The following is a 20,712-nucleotide window of genomic DNA, read 5'->3' as shown; positions in this document are numbered from 1 at the left end:
TAGGGTTGCCCTTTTCGGATGACTCAGCTATCAACAAATGACAGACAGGATATGTGACATGAGTATTTATTTCAAAGTTATATGATTTACAAATTTGTAACATTATTATTTATTTCTCACAGATGATGGACCAAGCGAGCGATTTCCTTTCCAATGATAGATGATAGATGATCCAGGCGAATCCTACAGAGCGTGTATTTTTGGACAATGACACTTTTTTGAAATTTTGTTTCTAACTTTTGTTGTTCAATAAATGAATTGTTAATTTGAAATAAACTTCTTTAATATGTAATTTATACTGTTTCATTAAATTTTTTCCCATTTATCCATATCGTTTCTCCATGCTATGCAATAGTTTTATGATTGAACGCTTGTATAATAGAAAGAAAAAAGTTATAGGAGGTTATGTCCAAGATACGACCGCATTGTTGACGTAGAACTACGTTGTTATTTTTTTAAGTCGCTCGTTTATCACCCTTATTCTGATTTTCGAACGAATAGGATTTTTTTGAGAGGTTTTCAGCCTCCTGGGCTGGTTCGCCTCTTTATCGACGGCATTGGCGCAAGGTTTCGTTGGGAACAGATTGCACATAAAATTATCACATAAAAATTGGACGTAAAAATTAAACAAATAAAAATCCTTTTGCGAAACATAACTTAACGAAGAACTTGCTGTTTGCTTGTTGGACCAGATGGCAAGGATGTCCTCGACCCATGGCTCCAGGCCAGTGGAGAGGAATCCGTGCCGTTGAAGATGCCGAAGCGTTCTTATTCCCCTTCATCGTGGAGGGGAAGGAACAAGGATCTTCTTGTCTGATCCATTGTTCAGACGCTAGATCTTAAAAAATAGTTCTGCATCTTTTAGGTAGCAGACAAGCGGTGCTACTCTTGCTGGATCGTCCCTTAAGATGTCTCTTACACTCCCGCTGATTCCATGAAGGTTTCGCAGATCATCAAATTTCGGGCAACCACACAAGAAGTGTTCGCGGAGTTGTGGATTTGGTAGAGGTCGCAGAGTAGATGGGAGGGTCCTCTATTGAATCCGTGTGAGACCGAGCAGTGACCGGTCCTCAGTCTGGACAGGATTCGTTGTTCTCTCATTCCTTTAACATCGTCAAACCTGATAATAGTGCCCTTGACTTTTCTGAGGAACTGCCTCCTCTCTGCGAACCACCTTTCGGTCCAAAAGGTGCGGAAAGAGTTGGAGATCCACAACTTCACATCGTCAAGCGGCACATCCCGAATGAAGAACGGTCTTGTGTGACCGATTCCGGCAAACCGGTCAGCCGCTTCATTCCCTGCGATGCCGTTGTGTCCGGGGACCCACATGAGCACAGTGTCGGGCAATATATACTTCCTGATGGCCTGTACCCATGGATGTTTGGACGTGGTCGCACCGATGGCATCAATGGCGCTTGCCGAATCGGAGACGACCAACAACGGCTTGGAAGATGAAGTTGTAGTTGCCTCGATGATGCCGACCACTTCGGACGAGAAGACCTGGCAGATGTCCGCGAGTTTCTTGCTGGAAATCAGACTATTCTTATTATCGCTCACCCCAAATCCAACTCCCGATGGTCCTTTTGAGCCGTCCGAGTATCTGATCTCGTGGAGACGGTATTTTTCCGCTATGATGGCCTTGAAATCATCTAGCAGACCGATCGAGCACGTCCCGGCTCGAAAGTTGTCCCGAATACCGTTCTCGACGAGAACAGTTGGGAACCTCCAGTCGTTCGCACCAAACCAGGATTGTTTTGCCACCGGGGGGAGGTTGGGATGCGCCAAACGCTGCAGGATCGTGTTGCTAAGGGCGGTTAGGTGGGTCTCCCCTCTACCGCTAGTTTTTGACAAGAAACTGGCAGTCCTGACTACGATCGCCGAGTCTGTGATTAGATCGAAAGGAGGTTCTCCAATTTTAGCGCAGACAGAGGCAGCTGGTGTTGGCAGGAGACCGGAGACAGTCAGTAGTGCTTTGTTGTAAATCGGTGCCAGAGATTTTGGGAGCTTGTCTCCAGCCAAACACGTCAGTTCAAGGCCATAAGTGAGGCGGCTGCTGATGATGGCTTTGGCCACCTGTAGCCGGATATTTCTGTTGTTGCTTCGGTGCGGTTTGAAAATGGTTTTCAATAGATTCAACCGGGTGGCACAGCTGTTCTTAACTTCCTCGAAATGGCGGAGGAAGTTACGTTTGTGGTCAACAAACACTCCAAGGATCTTTAGCGTTTTCCGGCGGGGAATGTTGTTTTTGTATAGCTTGACCCTGGAGTTGGGACCCTGATGTCTGTATGGTCGCTCTTCTGCGCTGAAAGTCTAAATCCTCTCTCGGCCGCCCACCGGCCGATGGCATTGGTAGCTGCCTGTATTCTGATGCTTGGAATCCTATGGGTGTCACTCACTGCCATCAAAAGAGTGTCGTCCGCGTAGACAAACACGAAGACTCTCCCAGGCAGGACCTGGAACAGGCTACTCATGGCGACGAGAAAGAGGGTGACGACAAGGACAGAACCTTGAGGTACTCCTGTTTCCTTTTGGAAAGCTCGGGAGCTGATGTTACCAATTTTGACCTCAAAGGTTCTCTACATGTGCTGACGGTTCCTGTTGGCTTCGGCTATCACGTCTCCGAGGGTCGCGAAGTTGTTGTTGGTGCCCATACCTGGTCGGAAGGCGAACTGTTGATAGTGCAATTTTCTATTTTCCGTTAGAAAGGTGACCAGGCGCCTATTCGCCATTCTTTCCAGGATCTTGGATGAACAGGAGGTTAAGGAAATTGGACAGTAGCCTTTCACGTTGTTGCTGCTTTGACCGACCTTAGGTATAGGTATTTCTAGGCTGTGTCTCCAACCCTCGGGAAATTCGTGTGTATTCCATGTTTCAGCATCTTGTAGCCGATACCGTCAGGGCCAGTTGACTTTTTGCGGAACATAGGGCGACAGAAAGTTCCTCGATGATGAAGTTCCGATTTAGAGGATTATTAGGATGACTCACAGGGACCACAAAGTTGCTGACCGAAGTGATAGCCGCTCCCTGTCGACGGATGAAATCGGGCTCATATTCGGAGATCGAGGACAATCCCGCGAAATATTCACCGAGCGTGTTCGAAGTATCAACCGGATCGCTGCAGGTTGGAGACACAGCCTAGTAATACCTTGACGAATGGGGTTGTGTGACCTTCTCTTCCCATTTAGTGCGTTTACTTTGCGCCAAAGATCCGCAGAGGACTGGTTTTCGTTGATAGACTCTAGAAAACCAGTCCAACTGTCTAACTTCACCTTCCGGATTAACCGCCGTACTCTGATATGTTGCGCTCGATACCTGTTCATGGCAACTTCCTTCATTGGGTCTCCTGCTGGTAGTCGTTTGGCCGTACGCAGAAACTTTCTCCGCTTCTTGACCTCCCCTTTGATGTCCTCGGACCATCAATGCAGCGCTTTCTTCCCCGGAGTGGTTTTCGTTCTTGGGATGAAGGCTTCGGCCGCCTCCATAATGATTTTGTTGAAAGTGGCAAAGGTGGTTGGGTTGTCTCTATATATCAAGAAGTCGGAAGATGTTTGAAAAGCTGTCCAGTCAGCTCTTTCGAAGATCCATCTTGGTCTGCGAGTTGCGAGCGGCGGCGGGCCGTTGAAGCTGATGGTTATCGGGTGATGGTCACTGCCATGAATGTCGTCGGCTTTGTTCCACCCTAACCTATCCACCAAGTTGAGATTAACTGCTAAAATATCAAAGGCTGTGTTGCTCGTACCTCTACGGAAAGTGTCAGTGCCGTCATTTAAGACCGAGAGCTCCATCACCTCCAAGAGGTAGGCGATGATATTCCCTCTGACATTTGGTGTTTGAATTCCCCAGTTGCGGTGATGAGCATTGAAGTCCCCCAAGATGATTTTTGGGTCCTCCAAGCTTGCTAACGCCTCAAGCAGCTTCCGTCGTAGTTCCGGGATTATGCCTCATGGCAGGTATATACAAATGATGGTCACCGGAATCGGGGCCTCGATTTGGACGGCTATTATTGGCAGGTCAGTGGATATTTGTTTTTCGCAAATGGAGAATGTTTCTCCGGACACCCAAAGCAACAGAGTGTTGCAAAACGGAGCCCCGCTTAGTGTGCCAGTGGAATTTAACCCCGACAATTTTCTGTATGTTTGTTGGGGAAACTCGATTTATCTCTTGGAGTGCGATGATGGACGGACATAACTCTCGGTCAAGGGTCTCCAGTTCTCCCAAGTTGTTGTACAGTCCATTGATGTTCCATTGCAGAGCGAGGTTGGTGGATGTGTTGGTGGACATACTTTCCTGGTGATGGGCGGTGTGGTGGGGAATCAGATATGTAGTGGTACTGGATGTGATGATTCCCGGTGGAACTCCACCGACGATAACAGGTTGGACAGCCATTCCACTCGGAAGCAGCCGAGGAAAGATGGTGAGGTTCATTTGGGGAGCTTAAACTCCCGGCCATAGCTTGCGTGGGATCTCCTCGGCTACGTCTCCATGCATCATAGATATTGGCATCGGACCTCGCTTCGGCTGGCATAGGCGAGACAGGCATGGCATGAGCTTCAAGTGGAGTGGTTGTGGCGGCCGGCTTAGCCCTGGCGGCGAGACGAGCGGATCTTCGGCGGATTGGGACATCAACTGTGGATGGTGTTGTGTCGGCAGCTGGAAGGATCGCAATGGCAACGATATGTGGTATTGTCGAACGAGACAGCGGTGCTCGGGAACTGGGAGTAGAATTCTAAACCAGCGTTCGTTCACTTGACCCGACGGCGGAAAAAAACGGTTCGGCGTCACTGCAATCCTCTGCGCTACTTTGTGATTTGGCGATGGATACTTCGGTGGTAATGACACAGGGTAACGGAAGTTGCACAATGTCGGAAGAAGAAACTCCAGTGAAATCGATCGTGGAACGAGATTCCACTGATTCCACTCTTGTGCGTCCCGAGATCTGAAGCAGTTCCCACGCAGTCCTTCGGGGAATAGACGTTACCGCCCTTGTGCGTCCCAATTTGTGGTGCTGGTCCCACGTGGTCCTGCAGGGAACAGGTGTTGCCACCCTTGTGCGTCCCGAGTTCAGGTACAATTCCCACGTAGTTCGTCGGGGAATAGGTGTTGCCACCCTTACCGGAGAGCTGATTGGTGGAGTAGTGGTTGGCGACAGGTGAGGTAAGAGTTGGACGAAACACTATTTGGGCTGACGGTCCTTACCACTAGTCGGCGGTGGGTATTGAGAGTCTGATCGCTGATTGGGTCGAGTGTTATCTGGAGGCAAGGCGGGTTGCTTGCCTACTGTTGACGATCTCTGACGAATGTTCTTCGGTGGTTGTATAAGCGGGGATTCGGGTTTTCTTTTATTCGAGGGTGTTGCATTTGTAGTTCGATCTCCAGGCTGGTAAGCTGGTAAGAAGTACTGGTGTAGACGGAGATTGTGTTTTCATAAGCGTGTCATCTAGTTCGATGGATTCTATGTCGGAGTCGGAGTAGATGACCAAGCTGGAGTTTTGTGGTATTATACTTGTGGATTTGGCCGGTCGGGAGGATGTAGGGGTGTTGAACAAGGAGGAAGGTCTGGAATGGGTGTCTTTTGTTAACCCGGATGTTTCGGCACTTTTTGTTTGGGGCAATAATGACCTGGCTCTAGATATCTTCTTCTGTTGCAGAGTGATGATTTTGTCCTTCTGGGTCAATCGTTACTCCATGGCCGCTAGTGTGTTGGCCATCTGATCGATTTTATCCACCAGAGACTTGATCATCTCCGTGTTTTTTAACGCCTCGATGCGTTGTAACTCCATTGAAGCGGCCATGTTCGCGATGGTAAGATCTTTTTCTTCTATTTTTTTCACCAGGTCATTTATTCTTCGATCCAGGACTGCCTCCTTCCGCTGGAATCACATGGGTTACGGAACAATTCCCACAGGTTGGCGTGTTTTGTCTACACTTTGTTTTTGTGTGACCAAATGCCCAGCAATTAAAGCATTGCATGGGCGACGGGTAATACGGCCTCGTTCTTACTCGCAGATAGCCAAAATAGATTAATTCAGGTGTACATGTACCATTAACTGTCAGGATTAACGCAGGAGTGTTTTCTATCGCGTCTGGACCGGTCCGTCGTTTGAGTCTGCTAGTCGCTGCCACTTTTTGGTCTTTGAGGCAGTCCACAATGTCCTCCTCCGACATATTAATTGTTTGTGCGCAACTAACAACACACTTGGTGCTGTTCAAGTGTTTTTGGTAGGTGACCTTGACGTTTGTACCATCAGATAATTGTGTCAGCTGTGACAGAGCCTCCGCTTTTTTTATTACGAACTTTAAGGGCATAAGCCCTCGATTTCTTTAACACAGCTCTCAATAGATTTGCGAATGAGAAAAGGGGCGGGGGGAGATTCTTATCTTTATCGTCATCGCCAACACCAGTAATGCGCAGTACAATAAGCTCACCGTGTTCACCAGCCGGATCCATATGTTCTGGTAACGTTGCTCCTGAATAACTGCCTTGAATATTACGGTAGTTCGCACCGCCTTTATGGCCCCACACCGTAGGTGCGGAGCCGGGGACGTCCACCATGGCGGCGGCCCAGCGGCTACTCAATCACTGCCAGACACCACTAAAATGTTTTTTTATCATCACGCACTGCGAGGGAGGCTCGACCCCTACCCGATGACCGGTACGTCTGCCTCGTGATCTTACCGTGCTGCAGCTAGTATTCCTCGACATTACAAATGGTCTTTCAGTTCACGGTTGAGTTCAAGAAAGGCATCGCGCTGCAGGATCAGCTTGAGCGAAAGAAGCTGTCGAATAAGAATAAGTAATATGATCGCATTCCAAGATCAACTAACCTATTTATTAATTCGTAAGGTCGACATTTCTCCAGAATATGATTTGACACTTGATAGTGTCAAGTCCGATGAGAAGTTACAAACGCTAGGAAATATCCAACCTTATAGGTATACCTGATCACTATATTTCATTCAAATTGTATCTCATAACATATTTCAATATTCTTCTTACAGTGAATACAAGGGAGCGTCAGCAGTGCAATCAGGTTGATATCTACCGACTCAAAGAGCATCAAATCCAAACACGCATCACGATTCGATCAACATCCCCGCTCTTGCCCTGAATGTTCCACGTTTCTTCCCAAAAATAATAAAGTTTTGATAAAACTCATAGATAATTTTGAGAAATCCGTCGTTCATGACTATTCGAGTTCAAATAATGTGTAGTAAACAATACGTTTACTGGAATTTCTTTATTATCCTACAAACATGAAATTATTTTTCGCAACTATAGCAACAACTGATAGCATTCATTCAATAATCATGACCAACACTGGACATCCTGATGTGTCCATGTTAGGTCTTCTACAATCTTGATTTTATCATCTACGGCCGCTTCCTTCTTAGTTCCATCCCCGTCGATCTGCAATCCCAATGCATCGTATATATTTCCCGAGTTAAATCCAGAAAACTATCCACTATCCACTATCCATCCTCCATCAATAAATCCCTCGCAACGTTCCGTTTCCATTTCGGTATGGAAACTACGCCAATACGAATAATCAGTCTTACCAACAGATTTGATTGTATCAAACTTTCCCGTAACTTTCGAAGAAATTCATAATAATCGAGTGTTATTTGTGATCAGACCGTGCCAAATAGCACACAGCCCGTTGTCGGCGTCGTTCGCTCACCAATGTTTTGCATTACGAGCGAACCAAGGCATGAATTGAGGAACCTCTGGCATTTGCTATCGTTCGTCGCCCGTTGTTGTGGTCCTTAAAAAAAATACAAAAAGTGTTCTTATGATAAACAGAGCTACGGAAATCCTACTTACCCATCTTTTAGGCAAACAAATAGATACTTGCTGTTGTCCACCCAAGGAACGCATCGTCATCCAATATTGTTACTGCTGTATCAATAGTTTTGAGAAATTTTGTTGAAATCGATCTCCTCACAACTACTCCCATTTGCTTGTAATGCAACAGCGTGATAGATCGCATCAAATCACCCACCAAAATGAAGTCGCCTGTTCGAAAAAGAACATTAATCTAGTTTACCATTGGTTCTACAATATAATGCCAACACGATATTACAATGGCTACATTCATGTCGCAAATCCTTATCATACTATCGTACGGTTGAATTGAAGTTAGCCAATACTCGGCCATTGAACTCAACATGATTACCTTCTCGCTTAACTAACAATGAGGGCATGCGCTAAAGAAACAGCCGAGAACCAATTGGAGAGCGGATGGTTGCTGAACAGTCCCCCGCACAAAAGTTGACCGGAAGTTAGTGACGAAACCTGTGAAATAACAAACATTGGCGCCAACCGCTGGATGTAGGATCCTTCTTTGAAGAACTGCTGATTACTGGGAATGTTTTTAAGCAAGTTCATCATCAGAAATAAACAATCCTCCACGACAATTCCACCATCTGCGCATCCTTCCTCCTTGATAACATCAAACAATCGATCAAAAGCATTTTCAAAAGCTACAATTTTTTGGATGTTTGCGTTTCCTTTGGTAAGCTCAACAGTAAGTATCAACAGTAGCAATACATCATTTCTAATAACTTCTCGGCTGTCAACCAGCAAATCCATCAACTTGGAAACGCCCATTGGGCTAACAAGAACGATTTCCTGTATGTCCTTCGTTTTGTTCGCTAACAAACTGGTCAACAACTTAATAGCCGACCAGCGAACCCAAAAATCGTACTCTTCCAGACAATTCAAAATCAAGCTCACATTCTCGTTCGACTTGAGGAACATCTCCGTAAATTGTTCTCCTATGTTGACCGTCACGCTTGGGTTGTCCGGGTTGTCTTCTTCGAACTGTTCCTGAGAAGTGATATGACAGAGGGTGTCCAAGCAGTACCCAATTATCTCCGGATCGGCTCTATCCATTTCCATGACTTGGAGAAGAGCGTGCATACCTTGGGCTCCCACTTCCACGCGATATTTTTTTCGAAAGAGCCCTGAGCGCTCTGCAAGCATCGCGGCGATCCTCGAGTAGTGTCGAAGCACTCACTTGTTCTACCTGTTCCAGAGGGGCATAATAATTTAAAAGGTTTAGAATGAGTTTCTGACCCAAATTTCGTTGTTTCATACAGTTTTGGCACCACTTTGCAGCGCCCCAGGTTCCTGAGAACCCAGCACTGACTGCAAACCACTTTTTATAAAGTTCATCAGCGAATATTTACTACTGTCAGGAGGAAATTAAATATTTTTTCATAGAAACAGACAGTTTTCGCTGCCAATTGTTGATGTGATAAGAAACTTACACGTCAATAATTTCGGCACTGTTTTGACACTTGCAAAAGTGATGTGGTTTCAAGAAGGTGTATTGGTATTTTGGGATTGGTATTCTGTACGGTTCGTTCCTTCGGTTGTTGGTAGGGATGTCAGATTTCATTTTCGTTACAGACCATTTTGTAGTCACATACTTTTTCAAATTCTAGGAAAATACATAAAATATTTCGTTACCGCAGTTTGCAAACAAAGCAATAGATTACTATGTTAAATATGCGATATGGTAACAGAACGACCGAAAAGAAAATCCATGATTATCCAATAAATTAATTATTTATAGCTTTTGCTTGATCGTAACAAGAAACAATTGTTAAACTCCGATCCTATATTGTTGAAAAATAACATTTCATTTTTAGTATCTAAAAACTAATTAAGAATCAGTAACTATTAATTTTATGTTTCATCAACTTCAAAATCACACCAAAGTCATTTTTCACATAATGTAAGATACAATAACGAGATAAAAAAAACAGTGCAAAGCAGGCTAGTGCCATTTTCCAAGTTTTGATTCAATCGAAGCAAGCATTGTGTTGATGCAAACATTTTCTCCACTGAGGATTATAATTATCAAGAGAGAAGCAGTTATAATCCCATCACCACACAAAATGAAGCGAGGTACCGTTACATCGAGGATTCCAGTCAGCTTGAGGGTTCCAACGCGTTCTTGGGCCAACCGCGAACCAGGAAGTTATGAAAGACGTAGTGGAAAACCACAGAATGAAGATATCAAGGTAGGAAAAAATATTTCTGAGTGTGTACAGTGTTAACAAAACTTTTATTTACAGCCAATTCGGATCCAGATGCATCAAAACGAAGTGATGATCGAGGATGAAGTTCCTCCGCCACTGGTGCCCAGTGAAACAATTTTTGTCGATGATGATGAAGATTTGTACTACTGGGAACCAGTAGATGCAACGGAGTTGGAATATATGATTGTCCAGAACAGGAATCTTATAGGAGAACTTCGGAGGATGGAAGCGGAAAATATAAAATTGCGGCAGGAAAATCGACGACTGAAAGCTGAGAAAGAGGTAAAGTTTCTAAAGCGATGTTGTTTTAAATTTATAATCCTTATGGTAGGCGAGGTGGCGCAGTCGCTTTTCCCTTAAAGCATATATGAATCGGATGACAGAGTTATTAGTTGTTAAATATTTATTGTTTGATTTTTTGTTGTTGTTGCGAGTTCTATTGTACATATTGGTTTCGTTTTTTGTTGCATTCATTTTTTTATATCTTTCTATATACTGTAGCGGATTTATTTTATTGTTACCAGTTTATTATTTTTTCCATAAGGAACATTTGATCTTTGGATGATTTCATTCTATTTATTTATTGTTATTGTCGTACTACATTTTCTGTAGTTTTGTTTTATTCCACATGCATTTATTTTTTATATCTTTCTATATACTGTTGCGGATTTGATTTATTATTACCAGTTCATATTTTATTTATTTATTTTTTCGTTTTTTCGTTTAAAATATTACTAATATTTCTTTCTCTTGTTTCTTTCTGAGTTTCTGAGAGCCTTATTGGCTAGGGTTGCCCTTTTCGGATGACTCAGCTATCAACAAATGACAGACAGGATATGTGACATGAGTATTTATTTCAAAGTTATATGATTTACAAATTTGTAACATTATTATTTATTTCTCACAGATGATGGACCAAGCGAGCGATTTCCTTTCCAATGATAGATGATAGACGATCCAGGCGAATCCTACAGAGCGTGTATTTTTGGACAATGACACTTTTTTGAAATTTTGTTTCTAACTTTTGTTGTTCAATAAATGAATTGTTAATTTGAAATAAACTTCTTTAATATGTAATTTATACTGTTTCATTAAATTTTTTCCCATTTATCCATATCGTTTCTCCATGCTATGCAATAGTTTTATGATTGAACGCTTGTATAATAGAAAGAAAAAAGTTATAGGAGGTTATGTCCAAGATACGACCGCATTGTTGACGTAGAACTACGTTGTTATTTTTTTAAGTCGCTCGTTTATCACCCTTATTCTGATTTTCGAACGAATAGGATTTTTTTGTTATTCTTTATTTGAGAGGTTTTCAGCCTCCTGGGCTGGTTCGCCTCTTTATCGACGGCATTGCCGCAAGGTTTCGTTGGGAACAGATTGCACATAAAATTATCACATAAAAATTGGACGTAAAAATTAAACACATAAAAATCCTTTTGCGAAACATAACTTAACGAAGAACTTGCTGTTTGCTTGTTGGACCAGATGGCAAGGATGTCCTCGACCCATGGCTCCAGGCCAGTGGAGAGGAATCCGTGCCGTTGAAGATGCCGAAGTGTTCTTATTCCCCTTCATCGTGGAGGGGAAGGAACAAGGATCTTCTTGTCTGATCCATTGTTCAGACGCTAGATCTTAAAAAATAGTTCTGCATCTTTTAGGTAGCAGACAAGCGGTGCTACTCTTGCTGGATCGTCCCTTAAGATGTCTCTTACACTCCCGCTGATTCCATGAAGGTTTCGCAGATCATCAAATTTCGGGCAACCACACAAGAAGTGTTCGCGGAGTTGTGGATTTGGTAGAGGTCGCAGAGTAGATGGGAGGGTTCTCTATTGAATCCGTGTGAGACCGAGCAGTGACCGGTCCTCAGTCTGGACAGGATTCGTTGTTCTCTCATTCCTTTAACATCGTCAAACCTGATAATAGTGCCCTTGACTTTTCTGAGGAACTGCCTCCTCTCTGCGAACCACCTTTCGGTCCAAAAGGTGCGGAAAGAGTTGGAGATCCACAACTTCACATCGTCAAGCGGCACATCCCGAATGAAGAACGGTCTTGTGTGACCGATTCCGGCAAACCGGTCGGCCGCTTCATTCCCTGCGATGCCGTTGTGTCCGGGGACCCACATGAGCACAGTGTCGGGCAATATATACTTCCTGATGGCCTGTACCCATGGATGTTTGGACCTGGTCGCACCGATGGCATCAATGGCGCTTGCCGAATCGGAGACGACCAACAACGGCTTGGAAGATGAAGTTGTAGTTGCCTCGATGATGCCGACCACTTCGGCCGAGAAGACCTGGCAGATGTCCGCGAGTTTCTTGCTGGAAATCAGACTATTCTTATTATCGCTCACCCCAAATCCAACTCCCGATGGTCCTTTTGAGCCGTCCGAGTATCTGATCTCGTGGAGACGGTATTTTTCCGCTATGATGGCCTTGAAATATTCTAGCAGACCGATCGAGCACGCCCCGGCTCGAAAGTTGTCCCGAATACCGTTCTCGACGAGAACAGTTGTGTAACGTTCGCCTGGGAATTCGGATGTGTATCTCCAAGTAACGTATACACGTGATCGTGGTCAAAATAGAACTGAGCTCTCATTCTTTATTCAAGGTATATGTGTCATAGGTAGTCTAATCGTTATAAAACTATATTACTCGAGATATTTATAAAATGGTGGGAAAGATACTACATTCCTCTTCTTGTTCGGGTTTTTTTTTTTTTAATTATATATATTTCTATATATTTCAGGACAATTTTATTCTAAATAAAAGTAGGACGTCAACAGTACATATAACTAGTGTTTTGTGTTTAAATATTCCGATATCTTTTCAATATTATAATCGCTTAGGTATTCTGGTCGCTTGTGGTTTCGTCTGGGACGCTCCCTGGTGTTCGTATTCGTCTCCTCTTCCAGTTCCAACTGTTTTTCGTCTACCGTTACAAAATCGTCATTGTTTAGATTCGTGTCTTCTGTATTCTTACTTATTTTGTTTTGTCCTTGTGTATCACCCGAGAATAACTTCTTCATGTGCGATACGTTTCTGTGAAATATGCGTCCTGACTCTTTTGATTCCAGTGTGACATCAGCTCCTCTCTTAGCCTTAACCCAGTATTCTTCCGGGTCGAAGTTAGTGGACAGTTTATTTTCTTTAAGAATCCTCTTCACAACCACTGTGTCACCGACTGTAATTTCACTTGGCCTTGCTCCTCGACGTTTGTCTGCATATTCGGCCTCCTTACTTTTTCTCATATTGTCTCGGTCACGAATTTCTTCAAGGATGATGTCATGCTTCCAAATCATAGATGGAAGTTTATCCTTTAAAACTCTACCAAACATAATTGATGATGGTGCTATCGCTGTCGTAGAGTGTGGAGTTGAGTTATGCATTAGTATAAACATCCTCAAGTCCCATTTCCAATCGGAACCTTCGGTTTCCTGACTTATTTTTAGCCTTTTCCCAATGGAACGGTTAATTCGCTCTACTTCCCCATTCGCTTGAGGCCAGTATGGAGTTGTTTTTCGGTGCTCGATTCCAAACTGTGTACAGAATCTTTGCATCTCGGCACTAATGAACTGAGGTCCATTGTCGGTTTTCAATGAGTCGGGCATGCCAAATCGGCAAAATGTTTCATGAAGTGCTTTGACAGTTAGAGTAGCAGTTATTTGTTTCATGATGATAACTTCAGTGAATCTGCTACAATAATCAACAAATACTAGTAGATTGTGACCAGACGGTAGTGGTCCTACGAAATCAGCAGCAATATGTGCCCATGCCCTATTCGGGAGTTCTGTTCGTACTAGAGGCTCTGGCGGATCGGGCATTGAGACTAGTGTACACCCCTTGCATTTTTTCACAAAATCTTCTACATGTTTATCAATGTGAGGCCACCACACTTTTTGTCGGAGGCGCCGTTTCATCACTACAATGCCTGGGTGAGACTCATGCGCAATTTCTATCGTACGAGATTGTAATACTTGAGGGATGACCAAACGATCGCCTCGCAGCAGGATGTTCCCAGATCTACACAATTCGAACCGAACTAGCTTGTATTCCTTCATGCATTCATCCCATGTGTTAGTTTCAAGACTCTGGAAAACAGCCTGAATAGTTTCATCTTTCGAAGATGCATCTTCGACTTCTTCCAAAGAAATTGCTTCTGGAATGTTGGCCTGTGCCAGATGATATATACAGGCTTCTCCGTCCACATCGAAATTAACTGCTTGAGTTACAGATAACCTGGAAATGGCGTCTGCGAGGTTTTCTTTTCCCGGTTTATATACGACCTCAAATTTATAGGCTTGCAGGCGCAAAACCCATCTCTCAATTCTAGCACATGGCTTAGACCGTTCTTTAAATAAGAAAAGAAGAGGTTTGCAATCTGTGACAAGTATGAACTTTGTACCAAGAAGATATAATCTGAACTTTTCTACTGCCCAAACAATACCCAAAGCTTCTCGCTCTGTCTGGAAATATTTACGCTCTATTTCTGTAAGAGCCTTGCTTGCAAAGCTTATGATCCGTCTTACTCCGTTCGTATCCTGCTGTAGCAACACTGCACCTATTCCTGTTGGGCTTGCATCGGTTATGACGATGCTTGTATTCTTTGGGTTGAAATATCCAAGAAAAGTTGCAGAACAAACCGCAGATTTAATTTGTTCGAACGCATGATCATGTACATGATTCCAGATAAACTTTTCTCCAGACTTCAGTAACTGTCTCAGAGATGCCGTCTTCTCTGCCAGCTGAGGAATGAAACGAGCGACATAAGTGATTAAACCCAAATAACTCCGGAGCTCCGAGACATTTGAAGGCTTGCGGAAATTTTCAATAGCTGTGATTCTGCTTTCCGTAGGTCGAATTCCATTGCCTGAAAGTTCGTGACCTAAAAACTCCAAACGATCCACATTATAAACACATTTATCCTTATTCAGTAGGATCTCATATTTTTTTAGTCTATAGAGCAGAGCATCCAACCTTTCATCATGTTCTTTCTGACTTCGACCGAAAACCATAACATCATCTAGATAGACCACCACTCCATCTAGTCCGGCTACGATGCATTCAATCACCTTTTGGAAGAGTTCTGGCGCACAGCTTATACCAAACATAAGGCGTTTGTATCTGAACAAACCCTGTTTAGTTATAAACGTTGTTATTTCTCTGGACCGCTTCGAAATCTCTACCTGATGATAAGCGTCCTTTATGTCGACCTTGGAAAATCGAACAGCTCCGTTTATTGAACCAAACATCTCCTCGATTATGGGAAGTGGATGAGTTTCTCTCAAGACAGCTTGATTTGCCCGTCGCATATCGACACACAAGCGAATCTCCCCGGAATCTTTCAATACCGGAACTATTGGTGACACCCACGCCGATGGCTCTTGTACACGTTCAATAATGTCTTTATCCAATAGATATCTCAGCTTGTGAGCCACTTTTTCTTCTATTGAGAAAGGTACGCGCCTATACGGCTGTTGCACTGGCTTGACGTTTGGATCAATTGGTATCTCAATCAAGATGCCTCTCATTTTCGGAAACATAGGGTTATTTTCGCTAATCTCTGCAACTTGAAACCCAATCTTCAATACTTTTAACTTCTTTGCCGTCTCATCACCTAGTAAACACTGTTTACCGTCTTGAGCAATATAAAATACAGCCTCCGTACAGTTACCTCCCGCTTCAATTTTAGCTTTGAACATTCCCATCATCTTCAGTGGATTCTTTGACCCGTATGCCTTAAACAGCCGATCGACTTGAGGTTGATACTTTACTTTTGCACTAGCCGACTTTAATTTTTCCCAAGCTGCAGCATGTACCACATTAGCTGCTGCACCAGAATCAATCGCCATCGGAATCTCTACCCCTCCGATCTTGAAGCGAAACACGTTTTGACCCATAATGTAGCAAATATCTTCTTCCTTGTCCTTTTCATGGCCGTCATCCTTGTAAACGGCTTTGATCCTTTTTGCCGGAGGTGCATGTACTGACTCTTCGTTAGATCGTTTCGTACACCACTTCGCAAAATGCCCTATACGCTTGCATTTCAAACATTGCGCCTGCTTTGCAACACACTCCGAACTATCTTTAACGTGACCACGGCGACCGCAGCCAAAACAGATCCGAGTATCATTTGCCTGTTGTAATTGCCTTGGATTTGTCCAACGGAATTTGTCGTTCTTCCAGTAATTCCAATTAGATCGACCCTTGGAACCGGACATGTTCATTCCATTGAGTTGATCTTTCTGAGAAAATCGAGGGGATTCATTTCGAGGAAAGCGATGAACCTGTGGGCCTACTTTGTTAATTTCCCCTGTAGATTTGGTTGTATAGTCTGAGCAGTTTAGTTCCTTGCATTGAGCCTCGACATCTTCGATGGTTTTACCGATGGCCACAACCTCACTTAGAGAACGATCTTTTTCCAAAATCTTCTTCCTTAAAGCCGATGACAAACATTTCTCGGCGATTTGATCAATGATCATACTTTCAAGGACTGAGCTATGTTCCTGATCAAATTCGCAACGGTTGGCCTGCGTTCTCAATCTCATCACGAAATCATTAAAACGTTCCCCATGCTGTTGAGTAATTTGCCGGAAAATATGACGTTCGTAGGTTCGTCTACGAGTCGGTTGGAAATGATCATCAAGTTTCTCTACGGCTACGTCGTAGTACGGTGGATCAATGGTCACATGGGGAACATCATTCACTCCAGGGAGATTGTGGAAAATGTCTTGAAGATCAACTCCTCCCAAATGCAAAAGCTGGTTACGTTTTTCTCGCTGCCCCGTGATGTTGCTTGCCTCCAAATAATATTCCAGACTACGTTTCCATTTTCTCCACTCTGAGGCCAACTGCGACTGGTCAACTTTTGCATCAAACGGCTTAACTGATCTGAACGAATCCATTTTCCTATAAAACATGTGATTCATTTATTTATTATTATTATTTTTTTTTTAAAGACTTCCATTCAGCGAAGCCGTTTTATTTCATCATGTGGCATTTTCAACATAAACATGAACTACACAAATAACGGTATCAATCATTCACAGATAATGCCCAAAACGTCATTCAATTTTTTATCCTTCGGTTATTTCATTTTATTCCAAATCATTTCTTTCAATTAGTTATATATATACATATTTTATTTTTGTACTAAATCTTTAAATAATTCTTGCAAACCCTAATTGCTTTGAAAATAATAATTTCTTATTTTTTTTTTTTTAACATTTTATTTTTTTTTAACATTTTAGGAACAGTGACCAAAATTGAACAAAATTACAAGACTCCACATTTTTGTATTTCAAACGAGTACCAAATCCGGTGCTCGACCCAATTTACTAAATAATCATTGTTTCATTAAATTAACAGCGAATTCAAAACTTAATTTCAGGTTTCCAATTGAAACGAGCTCAATTAGTGAATCCAGTGCTCGACCCATTTCACTAAATGCTCATTATTTATGTCAGCAGTGATTTCAATTATTTTTTTTTTATTTTACGTCTTCATTTCTAACGAGTTTCAACAGTGAATCCGGTGCTCGACCCCTTTCACTAAAATAATCATTCCTTTATGAAATTAATTGTGAATTCTAATAATCTTGACAAATTTCACTTTTCCATCTCAACAGTGAATCCGGTGCTCGACCCATTTCACTAATTCCCATTATTATTATATATATATATATATATATTTTTTTTTTTAGTTTACAGTGGATCTGGTTTTCAACCCGTTTCACTAACAGACGCGTTTCTTTTTTTTCAACCCTGATTTTTCCCGTGCTCCTGACAGACTTTTTTTTTTGTTCTGTTTTGTTCAAACCTTTTCGTGTTCTATTGTTTTGAACAATTATAGCAATTTTTCGCATTTTCCAAATCGAACGAGTACAAACAGTGAAATCTGTTGCTCGACCCATTACACCAAATAATCTTCACTTTACGAAATTGACAACGAATCCAAATCTAATTTCTAATTTCACAATTTCAGTCCGAACAAAAGTTCACGGTGAATCCGGTACCCGACCCATTTCATCAATTATTATTCTTTTTTTTTTTTTAATTAACAGTGAATCCGGTATTCAACCCATTTCACTAATTTCACAAATTTCACAATTTCATTCCAAACAAAATTTCACAGTGAATCCGGTACTCGACCCATTTCATCAATTTTTAATACTTTTTTTCCAATTAACAGTGAATCCGGTATTCAACCCATTTCACTATAAAACGCGTTTGTTTTTTTTTTTTAAAATCTTACCGTTCGCCCAACAGTAAATCATTTCATTTGAATAAAGGAACGGTACTTTTACTTACAGTTTGCCATTGTGTCCCTGATTTACATCGATATCAAACCAACTGTTGTCCTGCTTCAACCCATTGAATCCCTCTCCACTGAAAAATGTATTTTCTGTCTCCCTCTGCAACTGTTGCTAGTGGTGGCAGGTTTTCATTTTTTCTTCTCAATAGAGATAATCGAACCGACGCTCACCAAAACTCTCACTAACACTTATATCCTTCAGGCCTTCGTAATTTTTCTTCATGTTCAAAAACTCTTCAACGTAAAATGAAATCATGCAACATCCCTCCACTTCCTCCGCGCCCCATCTAGACGCTGATGAAGCTATTTTTCTCCATTCCATCTCCTTTGCACTCTTCCCAGCACAGAACGTACAGAAAAAAAAAACCAGCACCAGAAACGCTACGTACTTACGTTCACATAGCTCACATTTCGGATTTCTTTTTTCATTCTACCATCGTTCTTTCTATTCTCACTTAAGTTACAAGTACATCATTTTACCGACATTTTCCTCAAAACCAATCCACTACCACTATTTGCACATTTTGACGCCATTTTGTTTTCGACCGCATGTCACCCAATAATATAAGCGGAGAGGAAAAAAAAAAAATGCCACTGGATTTTTCACAAAATCACACAATCAGGCTACTTACTACGTTAATACTGCACTTTCCGCTCAATCTCAATTTGCACAGTTGACTTTTTCCAAACTCAGTACGTTAATTACTACGAGAATTTACCCTCGTCGCCAAATGTAACGTTCGCCTGGGAATTCGGATGTGTATCTCCAAGTAACGTATACACGTGATCGTGGTCAAAATAGAACTGAGCTCTCATTCTTTATTCAAGGTATATGTGTCATAGGTAGTCTAATCGTTATAAAACTATATTACTCGAGATATTTATAAAATGGTGGGAAAGATACTACAAGTTGGGAACCTCCAGTCGTTCGCACCAAACCAGGATTGTTTTGCCACCGGGGGAGGTTGGTGTGCAATTCTGGCTCCGAAGATTAATCCCCCAATGTTAAATCACGTCTTACTAGCACGAACGCCCACAGAGGAAAGAGGACGAGTCATGGTTACACACGTTAACCAAAGTATCGCCTGCTATGAGATGCAAGTATCCCTTGTATCATATAGTGGTGTGGTTCATACTGGTTCACCGCCCGTGTCACCTGAGTACATCTAGTTCAGTTCGGTTGACACTTCTATTAGTCAATAAGCTCATTTCACAATTCCTTAATGACGTGTATCACACAGTTGGGATGCGCCAAACGCTGCAGGATCGTGTTGCTAAGGGCGGTTAGGTGGGTCTCCCCTCTACCGCTAGTTTTTGACAAGAAACTGGCAGTCCTGACTACGATCGCCGAGTCTGTGATTAGATCGAAAGGAGGTTCTCCAATTTTAGCGCAGACAGAGGCAGCTGGTGTTGATGGCAGGAGACCGGAGACAGTCAGTAGTGCTTTGTTGTAAATCGGTGCCAGAGATTTTGGGAGCTTGTCTCCAGCCAAACACGTCAGTTCAAGGCCATAGGTGAGGCGGCTGCTGATGATGGCTTTGGGCACCTGTAGCCGGATATTTCTGTTGTTGCTTCGGTGCGGTTTGAAAATGGTTTTCATTAGATTCAACCGGGTGGCACAGCTGTTCTTAACTTCCTCGAAATGGCGGAGGAAGTTACGTTTGTGGTCAACAAACACTCCAAGGATCTTTAGCGTTTTCCGGCGGGGAATGTTGTTTTTGTATAGCTTGACCCTGGAGTTGGGACCCTGATGTCTGTCGCTGCAAATCACCATATGGTCGCTCTTCTGCGCTGAAAGTCTAAATCCTCTCTCGGCCGCCCACCGGCCGATGGCATTGGTAGCTGCCTGTATTCTGATGCGTGGAATCCTATGGGTGTCACTCACTGCCATCAAAAGAGTGTGTAGACAAACACGAAGACTCTCCCAGGCAGGACCTGGAACAGGCTACTCATGGAGACGAGAAAGAGGGTGACGACAAGGACAGAACCTTGAGGTACTCCTGTTTCCTTTTGGAAAGCTCGGGAGCTGATGTTACCAATTTTGACCTCAAAGGTTCGGCGTGTGGCGAAGTTCCTGATGAAGTGCAGTAATTTCCCGTCAACGCCCCAATCTGCCAGAGTTTTCAGCACTAACGGGATCCATGTTCTGTTGTATGCCTTTTCCAGATCCAGTGCTACCATCTCCATGTGCTGACGGTTCCTGTTGGCTTCGGCTATCACGTCTCCGAGGGTCGCGTTGTTGTTGTTGGCCACATACCTGGTCGGAAGGCGAACTGTTGATAGTGCAATTTTCTATTTTCCGTTAGAAAGGTGACCAGGCGTCTATTCGTCATTCTTTCCAGGATCTTGG

The 20,712-nt window shown here is 43.0% G+C and overlaps 1 protein-coding gene across 1 annotated transcript; it reads right to left on the bottom strand.

The window, feature by feature from the left end:
• Positions 1-12,844: 12,844 nt before the first annotated feature.
• On the bottom strand, positions 12,845-19,142 carry LOC129773626 (uncharacterized protein K02A2.6-like). Its single transcript, XM_055777265.1, has 2 exons — positions 18,995-19,142; positions 12,845-16,958 (listed from the first exon to the last, which is right to left on the bottom strand). The coding sequence occupies exon 2, from the start codon at positions 16,952-16,954 to the stop codon at positions 12,845-12,847; it is 4,110 nt and encodes a 1,369-aa protein (XP_055633240.1). The 5' UTR covers positions 16,955-16,958; positions 18,995-19,142.
• Positions 19,143-20,712: the final 1,570 nt, after the last annotated feature.

Source organism: Toxorhynchites rutilus, chromosome 3 (assembly GCF_029784135.1).
Source record: "Toxorhynchites rutilus septentrionalis strain SRP chromosome 3, ASM2978413v1, whole genome shotgun sequence".
Taxonomy (NCBI): domain Eukaryota; kingdom Metazoa; phylum Arthropoda; class Insecta; order Diptera; family Culicidae; genus Toxorhynchites; species Toxorhynchites rutilus.
The sequence above is the reverse complement of the archived record's forward strand: the minus strand, read 5'-3'. Positions and strand labels throughout refer to the sequence as shown.

Excerpts from the sequence above, each read along its gene's own strand:
- LOC129773626 (XM_055777265.1), bottom strand. The coding sequence starts at position 16,954 with ATGGATTCGTTCAGATCAGTTAAGCCGTTTGATGCAAAAGTTGACCAG.